This window comes from Gavia stellata, chromosome 15, assembly GCF_030936135.1.
Source record: "Gavia stellata isolate bGavSte3 chromosome 15, bGavSte3.hap2, whole genome shotgun sequence".
NCBI lineage: Eukaryota > Metazoa > Chordata > Aves > Gaviiformes > Gaviidae > Gavia > Gavia stellata.
Window position 1 is genome coordinate 5,430,914 of NC_082608.1, and position 22,968 is coordinate 5,453,881.

The 22,968-nt window shown below is 38.4% G+C and overlaps 1 protein-coding gene across 1 annotated transcript in view; it reads right to left on the reverse strand.

Annotated features, from left to right (window-relative positions):
- Nucleotides 1-3,814: 3,814 nt before the first annotated feature.
- Nucleotides 3,815-22,968, reverse strand: part of FTO (FTO alpha-ketoglutarate dependent dioxygenase) — a 206,129-nt gene continuing 186,975 nt past the window's right edge. Inside the window, exon 8 of the mRNA XM_059824804.1 lies at nt 3,815-3,965. Within this exon, the coding sequence (XP_059680787.1) occupies nt 3,815-3,965 (151 nt within the window). The remainder of the gene's footprint in view (nt 3,966-22,968) is intronic.

Consider the following 22,968-nt stretch of genomic DNA (forward strand, 5'->3'; position numbering starts at 1 on the left):
TGCATGACACAGGACTAACGGAACGGCACCACAGTGACTGAGAAAGGAGCAATGCCCACTCTTAACACACTACAGTATTTTAGCCATCTTTCATGATGGATTTTAGTATTCTTTTCATTTCTTTTTTTTCCTGTCATGGCACTGGAATCCCTGAATCTGTCCCAAAGCATTAAGAAGTCTAGCATGATTTTAAAGTGCATCTTGCATCATTACCAGTGAAACTAAAACTATGTCTGGATGATAATAAGACAACTGATTTGGATATTTATTATGTTGCATGTTTACCCATCCTGGCCAGTTTCCAGTCAGTGATTACTCATGGCATTCTTATTTACACTTTAGATAATCAGAATCTGCTGTAAAGCTCAGAGCATAAGCATGATGCCTTTAAAATCTACTGTATTGAGATTAATATTTTTTATTTACATAACCTTTTAACAAGAAGAAAGGACCTACAGGATAAAACATTTTCATATACAGAGATATGAATAAAGCATTGTAAAAACATTTCTAATTACATTGCATAACACAGCAGTTTTCTATCAAATACTTAAAAACGGCCTTTACCTTTCATCCCCCAAATTACAGAAACAATAAAAGTTTTTAATTTTCTGCCAACATTTTCTTTCTATCAGTGTAAACCCAACTCTGTATCAGATTTTTTAAAGAAAGACCTTGCCTCAAGCATTTCATTTGTATTGGTTCCATGTTTAGTCAGTAGCTTTTGTAAAATTGATGAATATTGTCTAAAGGCAAGTGCAGACAGGCAAACAGATCTGTATCTTCTGTAATCCATTTAGCCTGACACCCACGTGCAAGTGGACTATTTTACCTTAATTCTTTCACAGCTGATGAAAAGTAAATGTAAGCAAAGTCGTGAACTTCACCATTTAAAAAGAATCACTGAATCTAATGTTAGAAGCAAATTTATGCTCGCACCTCTTCCCTGAAAAAACCTGACCTTGGTCCTTCTGCCTGTAGAGCATCCAGACTTGGCAAACAGTTGCTATACACAGAACATCCATTAGAGGCTGTGTCTTTCAGCTCATCCAAAATGGAAATGAGTTATCTAATACTGGAATATAAACGGATTGCTAAAGTATCATTGCAGCATGAGCTAAATTACAGCTATTTGAATAAAGAAAACTTTGGAGTATTTGTCTGTTTCTAGTACGTAATCCAAACACAGTGACAATTTACACTCCATCTCTCAGGTTTTTTTATAATATTTACCGTTAACCATGTTCTCCTCTGGGGGTACATACTGGCATTACTACACGCTTCAAACAGTTCCATCAACCTTACTCATGGTTTTGCTATCAACTTTGGAGATACGAAATCTTCTTATACGTCTGTTTTTCAACTGAACTCCATCAAGTTACACTGATTTAGATGATGTGAGACTGGAATGCAAAACAGAGCATTAATCCTCTTTAACCACTTGATTACTGGTATTTTGCCAGTGAATCTTAGGTCTTATCCATTCCAAAGGTGTTCATTTGTCTATGTCATTGCCAACCATGGCTTAAATGAGTGCTAGCTGGCTACACTGAGGCTAGTACAAGTTCAGCTAACTCACTAGCTTCAACCTTCAGCATAGACAAGACCTAGAATACTGTGTTTTTAAAAATTCTATTATTGCTGCCAGCAGTCTCCTAATACAAGAAAAAACCCAATGTTTTTTACTACTGCTGGAAATAATTATTTGCCAATCTTTTTTTAATAGCTATGCCTCCACTTCAGCTACAAACTACAACATTGATGTTCCTTCTCTACCCTTTATGGCTGCCAGATTCATTTCAATACTGTGATCCCTGTGGTTTCTAGCAGCGCTTAATTAAACACAAAATAATCATAAAGTAACAGCATAAACAAACAAACAATCCCCTCAAACGCTGTGTTAACAGTGTTACATCATTAGCTTGTTTGAATTCATCTTGCTCATTTCCAAAGTAATATGTTTCTGTGAGAACTGCTGTTTCAAAAGCAGAATTCCCACATCTTCAGCGAGCTTTTCTCTAAGTGATCTCTAAAGTAAACAGTATTTAGTGTGGCATTAATCCAAATACATGCTATTTGCCCACTGGTAAAGCCAGCTTTAGCTAGTGCAGGGAAGAAAAAGCTATGCCCATGACACAGTATTTCAAAATGTTAAGAAATCTGTGGCACAAGAGACAACAGATAAATGTATGGATCAAGGTTATAATATAATCAGATCTACTTAAGCAATAATTTATCCTTCAAAGAGCCTTTACGTTCTACAAGGTGGCTAACAGTTTTTGCAGAAGTCCAGGACTACAATGAAAATGCTTGATGCAGGTCTTTGTACTTTTGCTGGCATAGTTATGTCAAAGGTGTTAAGAGGTACAATCGCTACTTGATATAATTGTCCTGGCTAAAAGCTGGTAGGTGTGGACACAGTTTTATACCAGTAAAACTGAATTTTTGCTGGCATAGCTTCTTAAGCACCCGGGAGGTCTGGTATACGTTATACTGTCAAAGTACAATTTTCAGCAGTACGAGCCTCATCCGCACACAGAGCGCTTTGCCAATACAGTATACTGGTATGCTCTGGGCAAGCCTGGCCTCAACAGTGATTTTAAACAAAAGATTAACACAGGAGGCATACTCACTTCTTGGTGGCAACATCAAGCTCTGAGTCTTCCTAGTTTCTTTTGCAGTGGTATTACAGACTGAATGTTGTTTCACCACAGTATGATTTTCTTCTGCTTTTTGTGGCAAAGGAGAAGGCGTACACCAGCTCAAGTTAAAGTAGCAACTTAACCAAATGAAAAATCTCTCTCTCATTCAGGAGTGCCCTGGATTGTCCAAAATAGAATTGTTCTTTTTATAGCATGTTACTACAAAACAGATCACAAACAGCTTCATTTCTCATAGTCTTCTGCTTTTGTTCTCATAGATCTCACTAGATCTGTACAGATGCTGCAATGCCCAGTATCACACAACCTAAATCTAATCTGTCGGGGGACACGACACCCCAGATGGAAACCCTTACTTAGGTCCATCAGCTCTTTAGACAATGCACTGGGAAACCTGGCCTCCGAATAGGATTCGCAACATGCAGAAACAAAGCAATAGTTAGGAACCGAATTCCGAGTTCCAGGGAGCTCAGGAGGTGTGGATTCACATCAGAAATCTCTGCCAGTACTACTCAATTGCCATGATGCAAACCAGCAAGAAAATCTTGGGATCTATGTCAGGATGCTCCTCCAGAGTTCCTCATCTGAAACAATGCTCTAACGAGGAGCCATTCCACAACAGACTTTCTCCACCGTCTCCTGCACCTCTGCCTACGTTAGCGGATGAAGAAGTCACAGCTCTATTGCGAAGACATCCAGCAGGCTCACCCCAAGCTGGCCTCTCATTAGGATGCCCAGATGGTGGATTCTGCTTTGCCACAGGTGTGAGCTACACCTTGTACTGCTCAAACCAGCCATGCTAGAGGCAGTTCTAGGCATTCGTGGAAGCTGAAATACAGATGCCAAGGGAACTTGTGGAAACACAGATATCCATGGGCTGCAGGGTCAATGGGAATTATAGTGGAGGAGGAAAGAACTGAGGCTGGTGTTCTGGACTTCAGGTCTTAAAAGCCACCTGTTTCTGTAGATTTGGGGCCTGGCCTTTTTTATTTCGAGACAGTAACTAAGGTACTGCCTGAAGACCGGTAAAATCTGCATTGACACATAAAATAACTCAAGATCAAGGAATCATAAAGCTGAAAAGATTTATGTTAAACTAAAAGGCTTCTCTCCAAATGATGAGCATCAATAATTCTAGGCTGGAAGGTCACTTGTTATTCTACACACTGAACAAGATTTTGTAGATTAGCAATTACTTCTTCAAGATCATATGGCAGAGGCATATTACATTCATCGTCTGTCCAGAAGGGATGGCATTCTGGTTTCTGCTCTTCTGGCAAGTTCTCTGCTGCTTCTGACTGGCATCTGAAAAGAAAGGTAAGCAGATGAACTACGTAAGTAAAACTGTATCAAGAAACTGAATACTCAGCGAGGATACATTTGTGCATTAATTTAAAGAGAAAGATGATAATAAAAAAGAAATACCACATCTTCAGACCAAATGGCTTGTTCATTTCCAGTGAAGTTGATGTCTGTTGTAGGCTTTGTATTTTCTATAGGGATTTCTCAAAAAGCCAATCACAGAGAAAACTCAGTTAGTGTACCTTTATATGGTGAATTATTTTTTCATTATCTCAGCTGTTATTTAAAGTATGTGATTAAACCATTATCAGATTTAAATGTTTGCCAGTTTCCAATGTATTACTAGATTATTGAGAAAGATTAAACTGAATTTACTGCATTAAGGTCAGGGGGGATAGATTAAACAATATTAAAGAAGCCGGACTAGCTTTGTAGATTCTGGAGATTTACAAGTGTATCAACCTGCTTAGCTCTGAAAAAGACAATATAGAAAGAGAAAATTCTATAAAGATAAATGGAAATGGAGGTTAATAACAACTTCCAATGATGAATAGGTGGGCAAAACTTCAATAAAATTAAATTAAGAGGTTAGTGTATGTCAGTCCCCAGAGAAAATGTTTAAATTACAGTGTTTTTTATTAAATGGATTATTCATCAATACTAGTGAAGTCTAATTGTAATATTCAACTGAACTGCAGCCTGCAGAGGAAAGTTTTAGAAGTGGCAACCATCACATCTCTTAAGATCAGGCTGTAATACAACATGCTGCATCAAAAAACCTGTCACAATTCAAGGAGGATTTCTCCCCCTCTCTTTTGCAATGGGGCCAGACAAAGAAAAATGCTAAGCATTACTATAATTTTGGTGGATATACTGCAGGTCTACGTAGTTCTTCAAAGAGATAACAAGCAAATTGCAGCAATACACTTTTATCTCTTGCAAGACATTTTTTAGAATTCATGTTCTATAAAGTACATAATTGTTGTAACAATTTTAAAGTTGTTTTAAACATATATGTGTCTTGCATCTCTGTAAAATGAACTCTAAAAACATTGACACATGCAACTTCCTTGTCTACACCGTCGGCCTTCTGGAAGAGACTGTTTCCAAATGAAAGATGTCTTCTTCTCTTGGGAATTATTAATGGCAGTGTAATCCCCATGAGAAAACATACTTCAGCTTTACACCCATGTTGGTGTGTGGTTAATTGCCGCACCAGCATCCTGGGCACTCAATCCATCGTACATTACACTACAAGGACAGTATTAACACATAACATTTCAATATATCTTCAGCTCTCCACATCAGCCCCTGATAATAGCATCTGTTAACATGCACTAAGTACTATTATGTAGCACATCACTTCATAAATAATAAGATTAGGCGACCTCAGGGCCCTGGGAAGAGTAATGTGTTTAAATGTTCTCATTATTTATTTAAAACAAGAATTAAAGGAACAGAAGCTACTTGTGACAATCCTCTTAGCATAAATATTAAACTGTTTGCATTGATAAGCTGCACTGTACAGAATAACAGAGGATTTGTTTTGCCGGCTGCTTTATAATAGTTGTTAGAGCAAATGCAGTTTAGTGTATGAGTTCTGAGAGGTACTTAAACTGATTGTGCCATCATGTTCTGAAGACATTTTCCAAATTGTATAAAGGAACAGGAGAAAATTAATATGCAGGGGAAGCTGAAACTAATTACAGCATAACTCTATAAGGCCTTTAAAACCTTGCTTTATTTTCTGTCTTGGCACAAAATAATACACTCAATTTGCTGGGTAGTATAAGATATTCCAGTTTTAAGTATTCCAATCTAGAAGTGGATAAATTAACCATGTAGAGATTACTGCAGATGACAAATCAAGAAGCTCAGCCGGTAAATGCTGCAGGCATGTTATGTGGTCTGCAAAACTCAACTTTTAATAACAAACATTCTCCCTCTCTCACATCTGCTATTAACAACACAGTTTTCACTGAGAGGAAGATCATACCAGCTTTTAGCTTCTTCAACAGTTCAGAGCCCTTTTTTACCTTTCACATCTCTTTTTTCCCTTGGGCTCTCACACAAATAGTTTGACCAGCTTTTCCCTCACATTTGGGGTTTGGGCATTTGTGTTGCTGTAAATGTGGCAGCAGCCACAGCGATGCTGTGACTGGACAGCCCACGAGCAACTATTCTAGTCGCTACCTTCCCTTCACTATTTTTCTTACCAGCAGAGCCATCTCTGAAAGGTCACCCCACAACTAAGCATGTGCCTTAACTTCCAGGCAGCCATGCACTTGGGAAGTTTTAGCCATATCATATTCCATGTGAGGGATTAGAGGAATAGAGGTGCATCAGGTCCTCGGGCTTCCTGTGCAAGTCTGATGACAGAAATGCATCAGCGTACTGCAAAAGTATAAAAAAGGGGAAAGCAATGCCGTAATATTCCAAGTTCCGCGATCCCACAGCTCCTTTGTCTTTCTGTCCAGGATTTCTGTTGCTTTGCTTTCTATCGCTAGCAAGAACAGCGTGAACGTTACATTTTTACATTTTGTGAGTCATCTGTTTTGACCAAAATTACAATCCCTGTGCCGGATCCGCTGACATCAAAGTCAACTCAAATTGTTCATATTTAAAGATGCGGGGCTGGGTTGTAAGCAGTCATCGCTGCACCTTGCAGTTCATTAAGCAATTCACCTGAATGGCATCCACAAGCTTGAATGCAGTCATCCAAATACGTGTTTTCTGACTCAGAGTTTGGGTGCAAGAACAGCCCTTTCCAGGTGGGTACATTACTATTGATTTTAATAAATTTCTGTGGGAAAAATTGTTCCTACAATGGTCTTTAATTTGTAGCAGAGTAACAGACCTGAAGATCCTGCAAAAGGATAGCAACATTTTTAACTGAAGCGGAACAATCAAAGGCACTTAAATAATTGCACAGAATTATTTAAAATTCCTTTGTACCTGGGAAAAGACAGCTAACGTAAGTTAGCAATGACAACTCAGGATAAAAAGAAATTCTATCTTTTCCCAGATACAAAAGAATTTATGAGGCTCCATGTGGAGCAAACATCAAATTACGGTGGTAGTGGGGAAGGACCAAGATTTCTAATATTATAAGCTAATTAAAATATTACATATCAACTAAAAACTGTTATTTGAGTTAATAAAGTCAAGTCTCCAAAAGAAAGTAGATCTAATCTGTGTATATTGTACGCACAAAATGTGTTAAGAGTGGAAATAACACACGCTCTGAGGAACAGAACAGATGCCAAATCAAGAGGCACCTTTCATACCTTACTTCCAGCAGGAGAACAGAAAAACTGCCATGATATATTTCAGAGCAATTTACCCCCAACACCTTGATAATACACGTTCCCAACTTATTATGGAAAGGATGATTTGTCTAAAGATGTGCAAAATGCACAAAACTCCCTGGTCCCCACTTTCTTGCTAAAACAATCAAGACCTGTGCCACTTTCAATTAAAAAAGCCCATTTTTAAGGAACAATTAGTCACTGTTGCGGTGCACATTCTCACTGCCTCTCCCCTGTAAACTTGACAGATTTTTGATTCCCTTTTTGTCTATTTTTGCCAAACGGACTTTGCTCATTAATAGTTACCTATAGCTGAATATTAATGTAAGTTCAACTAAGTCATGACAATCATTTGTTTGAGTGTATGCCTGTTTGTATGACAATATACGACGCTCCCCCGTGGAAGGTGGCTCATTTCACCCTGGGCAGGTGTACCTTCACTGAGACAGACAGTTGCCTGGTTGTGGTCCCCTGGGCCGCACTGACATTTTGATGATCAGGGTGTCAGCTACATTAGAGGACACTGATCACGATGCTAAAATTAACCAAGCTAGCTAAAGTGTGCGTTAATTATGAGTATGCAAGCAGTCAATAAAAGGTTAATGCAAAAGTCAAAGGATAAATTTATTTCAGCATTGCATCACTCTACTGACTAAATGACTAACATTATGCTTTGTTTTTAATCGATATATTTTACAGTAATGTGTGAGCCATTGATTTGAAAAACAGTCTTTCTAACAGTTAAGTTTTGCAACTATTAAGTATCAAGTATCAATATACTTAAAACACTCTTTTTTCAGAGCAGATACCTTTTTGTTCTGTTGTCAGGAACAGGAATGCATATAAGCCAGGAGGCGGCCTCGGGTTCTGCTGATGAATGCGATTAATGCAAATAAGAATTATTACCTAGGAACTGGGTACTGTGAATTAGGGTCCCTGGATTCTATTGCACTGTTTGTCTACTCCACAGAAGCGTAGTCAGATCAGATCAATAGGGGTCAATTTGCGGCTCAGACTGCACAGGCCTGTTAAGAGTCAGGAGATGATACGAACAGTCCAGTTTCCTAGACGGTACTAATTTAGCTGCCTACGCCTGGCAGTTCAAAGACCAGTGGAGATCACGTGGAAATTCATAAGGTAAGTAAAGGAACGTGAGCCTCGCCATCTTCCCCGTGTACTGATGTGGTCAGAAAGGGAGGATGGGGTATTGGCTCTGCATGTACAAAAGTGCACACTCGCCCATACTTGCTTCCTCCAGCGTTCCTGAAAGTATTACGTTTTATATGGGAGTTATTTCCTCCCTCCATTCATGCTAGAATAAAGGTGTTACTGAGCTGTTACTTCAGAGTATCTTTTAAAACAATTGCCCAGGTAAAAACAGCATTCGGATCACCCTACTAAGACAAATTGCATTCATTAAACCCATACTGACATTGGTTAAAATGATACAACACTGCTAACAGGGATGCTGCTCTGAGTGAGAGTAACAGCAGTAGCTTCTTTAGACAGCATCTTCCATTCTTAAGATTCACAACAACTTTGCAAATTTGGGTCTAATCAAATATGGGCTATTACTGTTCCAACACGGAGCTCTCCTGTGAATGCAAATCCTCATAGTACAGGTACCTCGTACATAGAGCTTTGCCTGCAGGTTTGGATTTTTTCATCCTTGTCCTTCAAACCTTTCCTCTACCTGGAAATTATTATGCAAACTATGTGTAGTTACTCTAATCTCAGCGTTAGGATTATCCCATGTCATTTCAAGCTGACATACTTAGTTGCCAGAGCAGGTACAAGAGAATCCAGTGCGTTCTCAGCTATCTGAATTGTTATGCAAAGCACAGAGAAAAGATGAGATGACATACATGAGAACAATTATTCAAATAAGTTAACCTTGATTTTTCTTTTTTCTAAATAGTGTCTCTCCTTGACAGGTATGACAAATTTACTTCTGCTGCTGAATGCATCGCAACTAAAACCTGATACCACTTAAGTTAAAATTGAAAGTTCCAGTGATTTCAACAAGGTCAAGATTCCAATCCAAATACTTTTCCAGAAACCATTCACAATAGACATGAGCTAGTAAGCATAATAATAAAAACCATCCAAAAAAAAAAAAACTACGGAAGGAATGAAATAGGCTGAATATAGTTTCTCAAAGTGAAATCCAGCAAGGGATACTCAATTTAAATTTTTTGTCCATTTACAATGGTGGTTAAATGATTGGCATTGTAAGTCAGCTAATACAATGTGCGGTAATAAGATGTGATGTTTTGTAACTTCAAAGTTGCCACAGAAAGAAAAAATACTTGTTTTATCAAACTGAATTGCTCAGTAAAGCACAGAACAACTCTAAAGTAAAAACTCAGACTGATGCTGTAAATACATATTCTCCTTCACCTTTGGTCATGGATAGGATATTGGGTTAAAGTTCCTCAAAAGGACTGAAAAAGCCACCCCTGTTATTTGAGGAACTAGACTTTCATTTATCTTCATGAAAAATTAAAAGGTGGAAGGGATAAATGTAATTCCTGATAAAATGGAATGGGGGTGAGAAATCTGAAAAGCAGCTGCTTTCCAGCTGGGTGCCCATTCCAGCATTAGCGATTTCAGAAATTACAATACGCCTAATTTTAAGTTTTCTTCTACTCCAGGCACCTGTTTGGTCACAGGAGCTGGTAACAAGTGAGACTTTCCAATCACTTATTAAGGTTTAAGGCCATCAGGTAGACTGCTGAGAACAATTTTATACCTAGATCTATTTGTCAGCATGGCCATTACATCCCGGTGGTGATGAATGGGACGTTTTGCCAGCTGACCAGTTAGGAGCGGCTGACCTCTGACATCAGTCACTGGAGGGGGGCACCTGCAGCCTGCATTGCTCCTAGCTGGCCGCGTGGAACAATACCGGGGTCAAATGGCGAGGGTGGTTATATATGTCATATCTCAGGCAACCCCGCTAGAGCTTTAGGTACCCACAGTTGAATTCCGGAGCTCAGCACAAAGCTGCGACAACTGTAAAACTGTACAAAACAAAGGGTGCATGAGGTTTGCTTAGGGACCTGGAGCTAGACTTGTTTATAGTTAAAAAACGTTGAAATCGTGACTTCTGGTTTGGCTTATTTAGAGGAAATAACATATACAAAATCAGTATTTCAGCTGGAATGTCACCAAAACTAACGGGTGTTTGGAAAATGGGGGTTAGTTAATGCCCCATTATGACACAGGGTTAGGGTGGAATGCTTTCTGATCTCTTTGTTTCAACTCTGTAAAACATAATCAAGCCAATAATTTACAAATCCTTCGCTTGGTATTATGATTAACTTTCATAATTTGTACCCTAAAAACTGTTTACTGAAAAAACAAAGGATGGAGAAAATGTAACAATATGAAAGATGTTTTCTTCATATGGCTGCAAATGGTTTGTCTTTATCACCAACAAAATTCTATTTTTTCATGCCAAAACTGGCATTTTGAAAGTTTTTGAGTTCAATCTAAACCTTAAACCAAAGATTTTCTTAGCTTTTTTAATGAACCAATCAGAAAGTTGTCAACCTCGGCAGAGAGTATTTCTTTCAGTTGTTCCATGCTTGTCCAACTGCGACTCTGTACAACTAAAACCTTCCCAGGTTTACTCTGCCTTTTAAGAACAAACCAAATTACATCAGTATTTGACTTTGCAAACCAGATTTCAGAAGTACTGGTCCCAAACAGGCAGTGAAATGAAGTGGCCAGATGGAAAGCGAGCAGTGCTTCGTTCTTTTGAACATCTAATCCCCAGTGTATTCCCAAGGAGTCTGTCCCATTTACATTAAGTTACCGCTGATGTTCTTTCATGTGCTGTAACTAGAGTGTGCCCAGCCGTAAGTAACGGCTGAGACCAGGACTGCATTTATAGAAGGGACAAAATGAGTTTGTTTCCAGATCAGAAACATGAAAAGAGAATGACAGATTTAGGAAGGGATGGAGGCAATACCAGTTAAATTTCAATCCAAGAAAAAAAAAGTATCAGCTGCACAAATATGCAAGTACAAGTACGCCTGGTTGCATGTTAGAAGATCTTTCCTGTCTGCTTCTTTCAAAAGTTGATAGTGACTTGTGTCACTGATGCATTTGGCCCTTACTACAGAACCAGACTTTACAGTCACTGACCCAAGAGCTTTACGCCTCCAAAGTCAGCCATTCCACTGGAAATGAGGACACTGCTAAAACATCCTGAGGCGTCACTGATGACATAGTAGGATAGCCTGAAAACAGCCAGCACTATCCTTGTGTGTACTTCTACAAAGTGAATCTCTAGCAGAATCCGCCTTTTAACACTGGCCTGAAGAGTGCGTTCTGCTGTTCCACGGGGAGGTAGGAGAGAGATCAATGAACCTGACACTAAAGAGGTTTAAGTGACAGCTGCATGAACTTGAAAATGCCAGAGCTTCTATTATCACTCAAATTGTAAATGAGGTAAATATGAGAAAAACTTAAATTGTTAATACCCTCCAAATGTTGAAATAACAGCAGCCAAAGCACTGGTGGAGTGCAACTGCAGAGAGTTTTCAAGTGGTGCACCAACCTGTTTCACGTGTATTTGTAGAAATAGATGAAAACTCACAGAACTATTTTAAAAGAATGTTTTGCTTTGCCTTATCTGTAGAGAAATTAAAATAAATTTTCAATGGTTTTTTCGCTACAATATTCATCAAAATCTGTAACAATACACTTCAGTCTTTCTAAACTATTTAGCTGACAAACTACGGGAAAGGATAAAGATTTGCTGCACAGTATCTTCAGCTACAGAGTGGGGATTGTAAAACAAAGCCCCAAAACCTCAGAAACATTCCAGCTCTGGGTGGAAAGAATGGAAGAAAAGAGGACACAAGAAGCTCTTTTCTCTAATATATTAATCTCTACTGTGGGTGAATTAACAAATAGAAAACTATCCGAAAGATACTTCTGATGAGATTATCAATGACCTTCCTCACCATGTCCCCCAACTCCACCCTACCAAAGGGGAATACCTAGTTGATGGCACTGCAGCAACTGTAATGCCACTGAGAAGAGTGCTGGCATCGGATGCGTGGTGTAAACTTGACTTCCCCAGACAGAGCTTTTCCTCTCCTTTGTGGCCTCTGTCCAACAGACCTAGAAACTGTCCATGAGAAAATCAGTGTGCCTCCTAGTCCCACAAGAGAATGGCTGTGTAGAGCAGCCTCCATTCCATGTTTGTTTGATTTTTTAATTAAGAAACATCACTACTCTCTATAAAGTGTAGGGGGTAGGGAAATCCCCCAGAGAAACACTGAATAAATAACACGGCATTTGCTGAAAGATGAAGTTTAATCCAATTTAACCTATAGGTCTACAAATTGTTCCCTTTCAGCCCTGTTTCTCAGATGCTTTTGTTTCCTGTTTTTAGAAGAATATGTATACAAGCAATGTATCCTGACTGTATGAGAAGCACGTTTATACATATTTATATACACACCCCTCCGTACCAATACTTGCAAAAAATCCCATCAGCCCAAAAGAGACAGCATTTAGAAGGGAATTTTCAGCACCACAGACATGCGTTTAGTTATATACTTCTCATGATCAGCAATCATGTGAGTTATTCCCTCTGTGCTGAGAATATTTGGCTTTGACTTCAAACAACATAGATATATATCAACCTCAGTATAATTTATATTCTCTCAAAAGGAACCTAAAATGCTCTAAGCCTTTGCCGAGGCATCTGATGTTCCAGTCCCCTCTGTTGCGCTGTATGATCGGCTGTTTTATTTCACTTGCGATCCTTGCTTTCCTGTGATTTTTTCAGACAAAGAAACAAAATGTCTGCTATACGCTGAGTATAAACACAGCTGACTTGTTTCCCCCAAAGTATTGATTTTATGCACTTTTAAAATAACTATGTTCATTCTGTTTGCATAATCAGCTGGGGCATTGTTCCTCTACATTTGCAGAAACACAGATGGAATTGCTGATTTGGAGCCTTTGGAGAGATTTTACAGTATTCTCCAGAATCTAAGCTTCTATTAAAATAAGGTTTCAAGCACTTCTGGTTGTGAAGATAGCCTGGACAATGTAAATTGATGCACGGTTATCTTGTTGAGTCCACAACCAGACAGACAGACGCAATAGCACCAGGGGAGCTGTGAACTTCCCCCACTTATTTTATTGGGTGTTTACTTGGGGCCAGATGCTCCCCTCTGCTGTACAGAACGGCATTAAATGACTGAGAAAAAGAGAGGAAAAGGAAATGGAAATAAAGACCAACAAAGAGGAGAAAAGGAAATCTCCACAGCCTGCTTCCCAGGGGGCTACGGATGCCCTCCCTTGCCAGTATTAGACTGCTGGAAGATCTGGGGCTGAGCCATGCATATGGCACATTTTTCGAAAGACACTGTAGTTTCCAAAAGAATGCCACCCAAAAAGTTAATGATGCTTCCAGCATCATTTACTGTTCCACTTTATCTTTTGTGCCCCTTTTATGTGGATGCCATATAGCCAAGGAAAAATGTAAACATAGGGTGGTTTTAGATGACGCTGCAGGAGGATGCCTCTTCCATTTACTGCCCCCTCACATAAAGTAAGCAATCCCATTTTCCAAAGAACGTCAGGGTTTGCAGACTCTGCCCTTCTGCAAGAAAGCTAAAACATTTTCCCTGTTGAGTACGCATTTTTCCATATGACAACTTTTCACGTCAATAAAACTCAACTGCTGTATGACAAATCCCTATTTGTTATACGCGGAAAGTAAAATCAAAAGAAACACGACTGAATGCAACTAACAGTAACTATATTATTTGATCCTTAAATCAGACTGGACAGAAATGGGCTATACCTTTTCAGCATCAAAGCTATGTAATCCTTTCAGCCCAAGGTGATCCCTGCGTCACTCCTGCAAGCTGCTAATACAACCCATCCTCAAAATCCCACAGCCTCCACCAGGACCAAAGCAAAGGTGACACAGAAGGGGCAGCACCTGGGAGCAGAATGGAACCACAGACCTTAGATGTTTGTAGTAACTACTGTGCAAGAAGGACTCCGTGTAGGATTTTACACGGAACAGTCCTTTGTTGATGGAAGTTTATTAGGGAGAGTGACGCCAAACGGAGACCCCGCACCAGCAGCCATGCTGTCTGGCCGCTCTCAGCCTCTCACTACAATGCAGCTCTCACTAGCTTGGGTCCATTTCAGCGAATCCGCATGTTCCATTAGCCAAAAGGAAACTGTGATAGACTGATAGCAAGCACCATATGGGAGAGCCAAACCACCACAAGACTAACTCCCTATTTGCAGACTGAAATAAAGATCTTGCTTATCACTATAACTTGTGATATAAATACGTATGTGTACATGTATACATCTCTCTCTGTATACATACATACATATATACTCACACACATATACAAGAGGAGCTTACACCACATTTTCTCTCAAGAGATATGGTCTTGAACTCCTACGTGGCTTAGGGAACAAAAAAAAAAGGTTTATTGTGCTGCAGAACTACATTGTCTTCCCTGTGCTGCGCATCTCAGCTGTAGCCTGCAAGCAGAATGCTTATAACATATATTAGAACTAATACTATAAGAGCAATGCAATCCTATGGACTAAAACACAGTTTCCTTTAGGTCAACAGGAGGTCAAACAGAAGCAGGAGGGAAGAAACAATAGGGAAATGAGAAAACAGATATAAGAAAGGCAGAGAGACTCAAAAAGAGGAAAAAGAAGTTTAGGAATAAGAAGAGAAAACCTCATGTCACTAAACACATTTCAATCACTGCAGAATTTCTCCATGGCTGCTGCTTTATTCAGTGGTATTTTATGGGTAAATCGCTACAAAAATACACCACCAAAAAAATTCCAGTGCTGGCAGAGAAATAGACTTGATGTCCCAGGAAATGCTACAGTACATCCAGGCACAAATAAAAATCAGATGGCAACAATATGCTCAATATGCTTCTTCTCTACTTCTATAAGTGGAGTAAATCTTTCTGATTACCAAAGAAGACCTCAGACTTTTTTCTATTTACCCTTTGCATTTCAAATAACTGAAAACATTATATAGAGATGTTAAGTATCCTTTTCTGCTTTAACTTGTAAATAATTACCATCGCCCAAATGCAATGCAAACAGACGCATTTCTTTGTTTATTTTCAACTGCATTAAGGGAAGACATTCTGTGTGAAAGTCCAGCATCACTATACCTCAGATTTTTGCAATTAATGTAATTCTGCAATATTTTTAATACCAACTAAAATTCCAGTACAGACTGAATGATGATTTAAAGTTATTAGACAAGAATACACTTTCTTTTATGGAATATGATTGCATTCAATCAATTTAAACAGACAATAAACTACATGCATCTGATCCTGCCTTACTTTCAGAGACATTATTTCCATGAGTGCTTAAAAAAAGTGCAAGATCCCGATCTACAACATTCTCTCAGTGGAGTTGAATTCTCTCAGCACCATGAAGACTTACTTATTCACCCAACTGAGTACCAAAATGCTACTAGTAGGTAAAACCTAAAACGCATATAGCAAAATGCATATAGCTCTTCATATTATTTTCCGTGGTGTAAAGAATCTTTCTGACTGCAATATCAATGACTTTAAACCACAGACTAAGACTTTAGACCTTTTGGTGGTGCCAACTCACTTGTTTTATATGCTATGATATCTAGTCCTGGCTTTGAGCTATCTCTCACTACTGATGCTTTTGATGCTTTGTTCTCTTTTTACTTTAGGATGGAAAATAACAAATAATGCTGAGTTCTCTTCTTACTCTTGAATTCTTCTGATGTCTATCTTCAGAACTCTTCTAACATCCAATTTATGTCATTCTTTTTCTTTCTTATGCTGTGAATTTGAAACGAAAGAAGGTAACATAATATCGTAAGATCTACGGACGATTGAAATGGCCTTCGGAGTAAACTTCAGAGTTATTCTTAAAACTATCTTGCCTCAATGAAAAGTAAAAAATTGCTTTTCAATAGATAATGCAACTAGTCTGAAATTCTTCTTGGATGGTTATTGCCATAGGGAACACTCTAATGATAATAAAGTATATGGTGCCAATGCCTTAAGAGCAGTTCAGATGGGTTATTTTGTTAGTATTTGCAAGGCACAATTCAAATTAATTCTCAAACATTTATGTGCTTTCTCTTCCCTAATTCTTTATTATAAAATGGCTACAAAGCCTGAAGTTTGTTAATGAGAGAAGCTGACATCTGCTGTGCTGATTGACCTGCAATGCTACTCTTACGTTATTCTGTCATATAATTCCTCTTAAAACATCACATCAGAACTCCAAAGACCTCTTACATTAGTTAATTAAGGACCTGATTCAGTCTTCTATCAGGTTTGAGCAAAATGCATAATCACATATTTAAATTTCATTTAGCTCAGTGGAACTTTCAGATATATTTCAAGTTCACCACAGGCTTAAAAGCTTCACTGCGCAGGATCTCTACATCGCCGCTCAATGCACAGCCGCGTACATATACATGAATAATTGCAACTTTTCTCAAGAACTTGAGGTAGCCATCCTATCCCTAGCCCAGATCCTACCCTCGCGTTTAGTCTCTAGTCCCTGTACTGCACTGACCCGTTCTCTCCAATGCATTATGCGATGGGCATGAATCTTCCATGTGTTATCTGAAGTAATGCAGGACTACAATAATGTACTAGCAGCACTTTTCAGGGATTTCTGCCAAGTAACCTACATAGTAGCTACACTGTCAGGTTCAAATTCTGTGGATAATGGTGTAATTTTTTGAGCCTGAGGAAACAGAAATCTTCTCTTGGGGGTGCCATAAGCTGTCCATCTCTCCATACTTTGTGCAGATTCATGGGAAATCAAGATATACATAATGAAAAGTATCCATTTCATTACTCTCACAAGAGACTTACTGTTTTGTCTTCCTTCGTTCTGTCTGCGCTAAAGAACAGTTATTTAAACTGTTATTTAAACTGTTATTTAACAGTTATTTAAACTGAAAAGTGGATGGTCTTGGCCTTCTATATGTTTTATTTTGTCTATGAAAATTGTATTTCAGACTCCATTTTTCCTAGTTTATTGCTTGCCAGCTGAGCTACGTTAGTCATTCCTTTCAATGAACTGCTGACGAAATTTCTTCTCTTCCCCTGTTACAAGAAACACTACTTCCCTGAGCTTGCAACAGACCAAACATCCCTCCTACTTAGTTTGCTTTTTCAGATAATACTGTGATTATATTAATCTAAAATGCAAAGTATGCATTCACCTTTTTCTTTGCTGAAATGCTATTACTCCACCCTGTCTTAATGCCAAGGAATTAATGTAAACGTTAAGGGGTTGGGCAGTAGCTACATAATCCTCCTCTTTTTGGTGCAAACAGGAGGTGTCCTTTCTTCTTTCTTCCTTTCTTATGTACTCCTGAGGAGTTATTAATTTGTATTTCTCGGATATGTGCATTTCTACAGGGAAATTCCACACGCTCTCCTGTTTATTGAAGTGCCAGTAAGAGCATCTAGGGAAGTTAATGACATTGCTCAGCAAGACGAAAAGCCCATTTTCTTAGACCTTCTCCTACAGAGTTTGTCCTTTCCACTTCCACTGCAGCTTTTCTAGCATTTCACCTCTGTTGAGCACGCGGAACACTGCTGCCTGCCCAAACAGTGACAAGCCTGGGTTAGCTACTTTCTGTTAACAGATACCAATTTGACCTCCCTTTTCCAAGCCTTAATGACTTTACCAGGCTCAGTTTACTTAATGTTGGCTGGCTGTCTAGCCGGAGTGAAACACTGGTGAAATCACACTGTAACTGCAGGTTCTTTTCAAGTCCTTGAAGACTGCTCCATGCACATCTTCCCCTTCTTTTTTCCTCCTGACATGATATTAGAAAAATACTGTTCATTGACATTTTTCTCGTAATTTAAACCAGGTACGAATCTTCTAGAAATATTTGTGACCTTCCGAATTAGACAGTGGAATAACCTTCAAGAGAACACCTTTGCATTCTGAAAACTTTGGGGCCTAAAAAATCTTGTTTGCCAGTCTGCCTTTTGTATTTTTTTAGTCAGAAACAATGAAGGGTGTTACTCTCTGCATCTCTGGATTTTAGGAATCAAATAATCTTCTACCAACATAAAAAACCCTCTTGGTAGAAGTCAGCTAGGGCTGTGCCAGGAAGCTTTTAGCAGTGTTCAGACCCATTTTTTTCTCAACTTGCTCCAGAACACACACAAAAGAACAGTATCCCTCTTTGCATACAGCCAGCCCTCTTAGAGATGTTAATGTCTGGCACTATGCTGTGTTATTAATTTATAACCGACTGAAGAACTCCGTGGCCCGATAATGTTGATTTGAATTCTGGAAATGACAAAGACTGTTAGAGTGCTACTGCCATGACAAAGGAAATGGAGTGATCCAGGTATCTACAGGCCCTGTAGCATATCATTAGGCAGTAGAAAAGCTGGTACGGGATTCATTTGACAGATACGAATACATAAAGCATGCCAATCAGCATGTTTTTTCTGGAAAACAAATCTTGTTGGACAAACCCTTCAAGATGACAAGTTCAGTTACTAGAAGAAGCTATGGAGGAATAGGATGAATTGATTTACGCTAGCTAGTGAATGATTTTTTTTTTCCCAAGTAGCACTGAATGTCAACAGAACATAGACCACAAGTAAGTAATGGCTATCAAGTAACATAATGATAAACATCAACGGAGAATCACTACTGAATGGTGACCCTCATAAGGGACTCCTCCAGAGACCAATACGGTGGCCAGTATTAGTCACATTTTCATCAGTATTCTGAAAGTAAATGGCAATGATCAGCTACTTGACAATTTTTGCAGATAGCACAGAGACTGATACGGTTAAAAAACCGTGTGGACACGACTTAGCCCCGCCAGGTCACTTAATGACCAGGACCAAATCTGTTATAGAACTATATGCAATGATAAGGAGAAGGATGACTGCAAAATTGATGAGTTTGTGGTCAGAACCACTGCATCTGAAAACAATGTAGATATTATCCCAGACAACTCAAAATGAATTCCCAGTATAGTACCTAATCCTTCTGTATTTCACTAGATAGACAAATATGAGAGTAACATGGAATAACCTTGTTTCCAGCTTTTTAGAAGTACATTGAGGAGAGCAGAGAAAAAGAGACTGTGGAGACAGGTGGAAAATATGCGATAATGATTAACTCAATTTGCTTCACTTACCAGATTTAAAACTGATAGATTGAAGGAACATATCTCATATGAAAAAGCTCTCTTGTCTAGCAGAGTAAGCTGGAATTTGAAAAAGAACCCAGAGAAATTCAAATATGCCTGTTTTTTACAATTAAGTCAATCACACACTGGGACAAACTACTAAAGGAACAGAATATTCTTCTTTTCTGACATCTTCAAATCAAGAAAAGATTCCTGCCTGGAAACCATGCAGTTATACAGCTAACAAAGGGATAAAAGGATAAAATTTAGTAACTTGTGATAGAAGTCAAAACAGCTGACATAAAAATCCTAAATACAATGATGCTCAAACTTGCACACAACCATTCTTTAATGAGCTTACTTTGAGTAAGACTTTAAAAATTCCTTGTAATACATCTTGCTGTAAAATTATACATTCTAATTGGAATGGATACTCCAGGATAATGAAAGAAGACAGAAGACTTCTATTGTCGAAGTCCCAAAAGTATCAGCTTAGCCTTTGAACCCAATACCACTATGGAGAGAAAAACCCTGATGCAGGGAATAAAAACCTTTAGAAGCATCCATATCTGCCATTCTCTTGCTCTTATTATAGACAAGTATAAGTCTAACTTTTTAATATGCATAGGTTTAACTGAAAAGAGAATTGGCCGAAAGGTACACACACACATATATTTAATTAATATTACAATTTGTCATGTAATTTATGAAAAATATTCAAGATATGAAAATGTAAGTAAATAGCACGTTTATCACTTCATTTAATTTGTTTCTCTTAAAAGCATCCTGGAGTCACCAAAACATACAAGGTCACACTGAATCAAAGGACATCATCTGCTTGTTCAAAATGTCATTATGGAAGAATCAGGAAAATGCAGCTGCATTACAAGTCACCTTTCCAGCTCTCACAAACAAACTATTAATGGAGAAAGTCAGTCCTTTACGGTGCATTACAGGACCAAGGTCACCTGGGAAACCGTAAGGCCTCACTGGCTACCCACAAGACCAACTTGATTAGTCCCAATAACCTCCTGCCCTTGCCAAGGGACTGAGGGAAAGTCAAGTTTTTCAGCAGACTGCTAACTTGGCGTTCACGCTTTTTAGATGCACAGTTATACAAGCTCAAGTGTCTGAGATTCATCTGAAGCACTTCAATTACTACACAGTGTTCACTACTGTCTATTGGAATTACCATGAGCGTATAATTATGTTGATAATCACAAATCCTCTAAATACAAAGACAGTCTACACTCAAAATTTACGTCAAGACTCACGTCTGCTAAGAAAGAGTGTAACTTTGGCACAGTTAACTTTTAATTGTCTTGCTCCTTTTGATTGCCATAAATCAGGCGATAGGAACGCATCACCAGAAATTAAGTTTTCTTGGCGATAATCTGTAACCACATGCCAAACACTTTTAAGAACTCTCTTTAGAATACAAATAGACTAAAACCATGCTTTCAATATGTGCACTAATCATGAACTCTGTGCGTTTTCCCTGTACAGAATCCTCCATCATATTCCCGTAAGAGCAAGCAGTTTGACCTATTAAAACCTAAGCAGCTCACTACAATAAACAAATTACATATATAATATGAAATGTGTGAGAACCCAGTGCAGTCTTCTTCTATGTCTTTATTGAGTAACCAGCTACATTAGAACGCTGGAGAATGTTTCACTGCATCAACAACAGGTTATATTAAACTTATAGACTGGGGGAACCTCATAAAATAAGGTGATATGGAAAAGGTGGGTGGGGGGGAAATCTCTAGGTTGCAACCATTTCTTCCACTCATAAATACTTGGTTGCAGATTCTCTTTGTTACATCCCGTGTACTGGTGAATGAACAGGACTAGATTCTTTCTGTATCTGCCATAAGCCCTTTGAAGATATTATGTTTGTTTGTCATGAATCTATGAAAAGTCCTGTGATTTTCCTCCTACGTTGGTCATAGTAAAAATATGGCATTTTTACCATAATTTTCTCAGTAGAATTCTACAAAAATGGGCACACTCAATGAATAAATTGGTGTGTTTTATTTTACATTTTTTCTTTTTTTTTATTTGCGAGAAAGCAAATGCTGAATAATGGTGAGAGAGCACACACCCCCTTTTACGGACTTTCTGTGTAACTCCTGAATCTGTGGCCAAGATGGAGTATGACCCAGGGCATCTCATCTAACTTTATGTTGCTGCAGTCTTCTGACCTGTAAAGAATAAACCATAGTTCCATACGAAAAACAGATGACAGGATGTTAGTTATGTTTAATTGTTTGGCTTTCTGTTCTTTAAAGCTGTCTCCGCTTTAAAATATTCAGCTGGATACATCTCTAAAGATAACCGAGCTGTGAGTTCAGACAATGAGAACCATACAATCATAGTATCATTTAGGTTGGAAAAGACCTTTAAGATCATCGAGTCCAACCACAAACCTAACACTGCCCGGTCCACCACTAAACCATGTCCCTAAGTACCACATCTACGTGTCTTTTAGAGAGACCTGAAAATGCCATTTATACTGCTTATGGAGTTTATAAACATTTTCTCTGTAATGCTTAAAGCTGTCACCTGAAAGGAAATGCAGTTTTACAAATTACTATAAAATTGTTTTATTTAAAGCCCTATACAATTAATTTAAAGTTCTAATTATATACAAATAAGTGCACTTAATTCAGCATTATCCTAAAACAGTGGAGAATTTAGATAGCTCTTCATTTTGGTAATTTTTAAATATTATTTCTGTGAATTACTAATTATAATAGAAATCTTAAAATATGTGTGTATGTAATAAGAATAATTCCCCTTAATTTCATTATTATTATTATGGATATAGAAAGTGCTTTTCTTTGACTAAGGCTAGAATAACCAAAGCCATACATACTATCTGCTCTAATTCCCTGCGAAGATGAAATGAAGTAACAACTTTCTTTAATTACCTATGCCTTTTTAATAACTTGTTCTACTTCCAAGACAGCTTTCTTGCATTTTTCTCCATAGCACTTCATTTGGTTTCAGTTGAGAAAGTCTTTAAAACCTCTACACCTACCTTCAAATACACTGAATTTAAAATGAAGACTTCATGTTGTAATAAAAATGTATCAACTCTTTCAGTGTATGGTATTTACCTGTAAACTCATCTGCTTCTAGTGCATATTTAACTGCTTTCTATGCCCTCATCACTGCTTCATCCGAACACCTCACACCTCCCTTCTGGTGTCATGACAACGTGCTCTCAATTAACGAGAAATGAGTGCTGAACTAGTCAAGAACCCGATTAACTTCACTGATCTTAGTAGGGTGCCTAATCCACTGGACAAGCTTCCTTCCCATCAGCCTACTACTACTTCCTTCTTCTCACCATTCCATTATCTCTCTTCATTTGGCAATAACAGGCCATGCACTTTCAAATCTCAGTCCAAGCCCACAAAGGATGCCATAGGCAAAGAAAAAAGCACAATGAAAAGCTAAAGGGAATACAGATTACAGG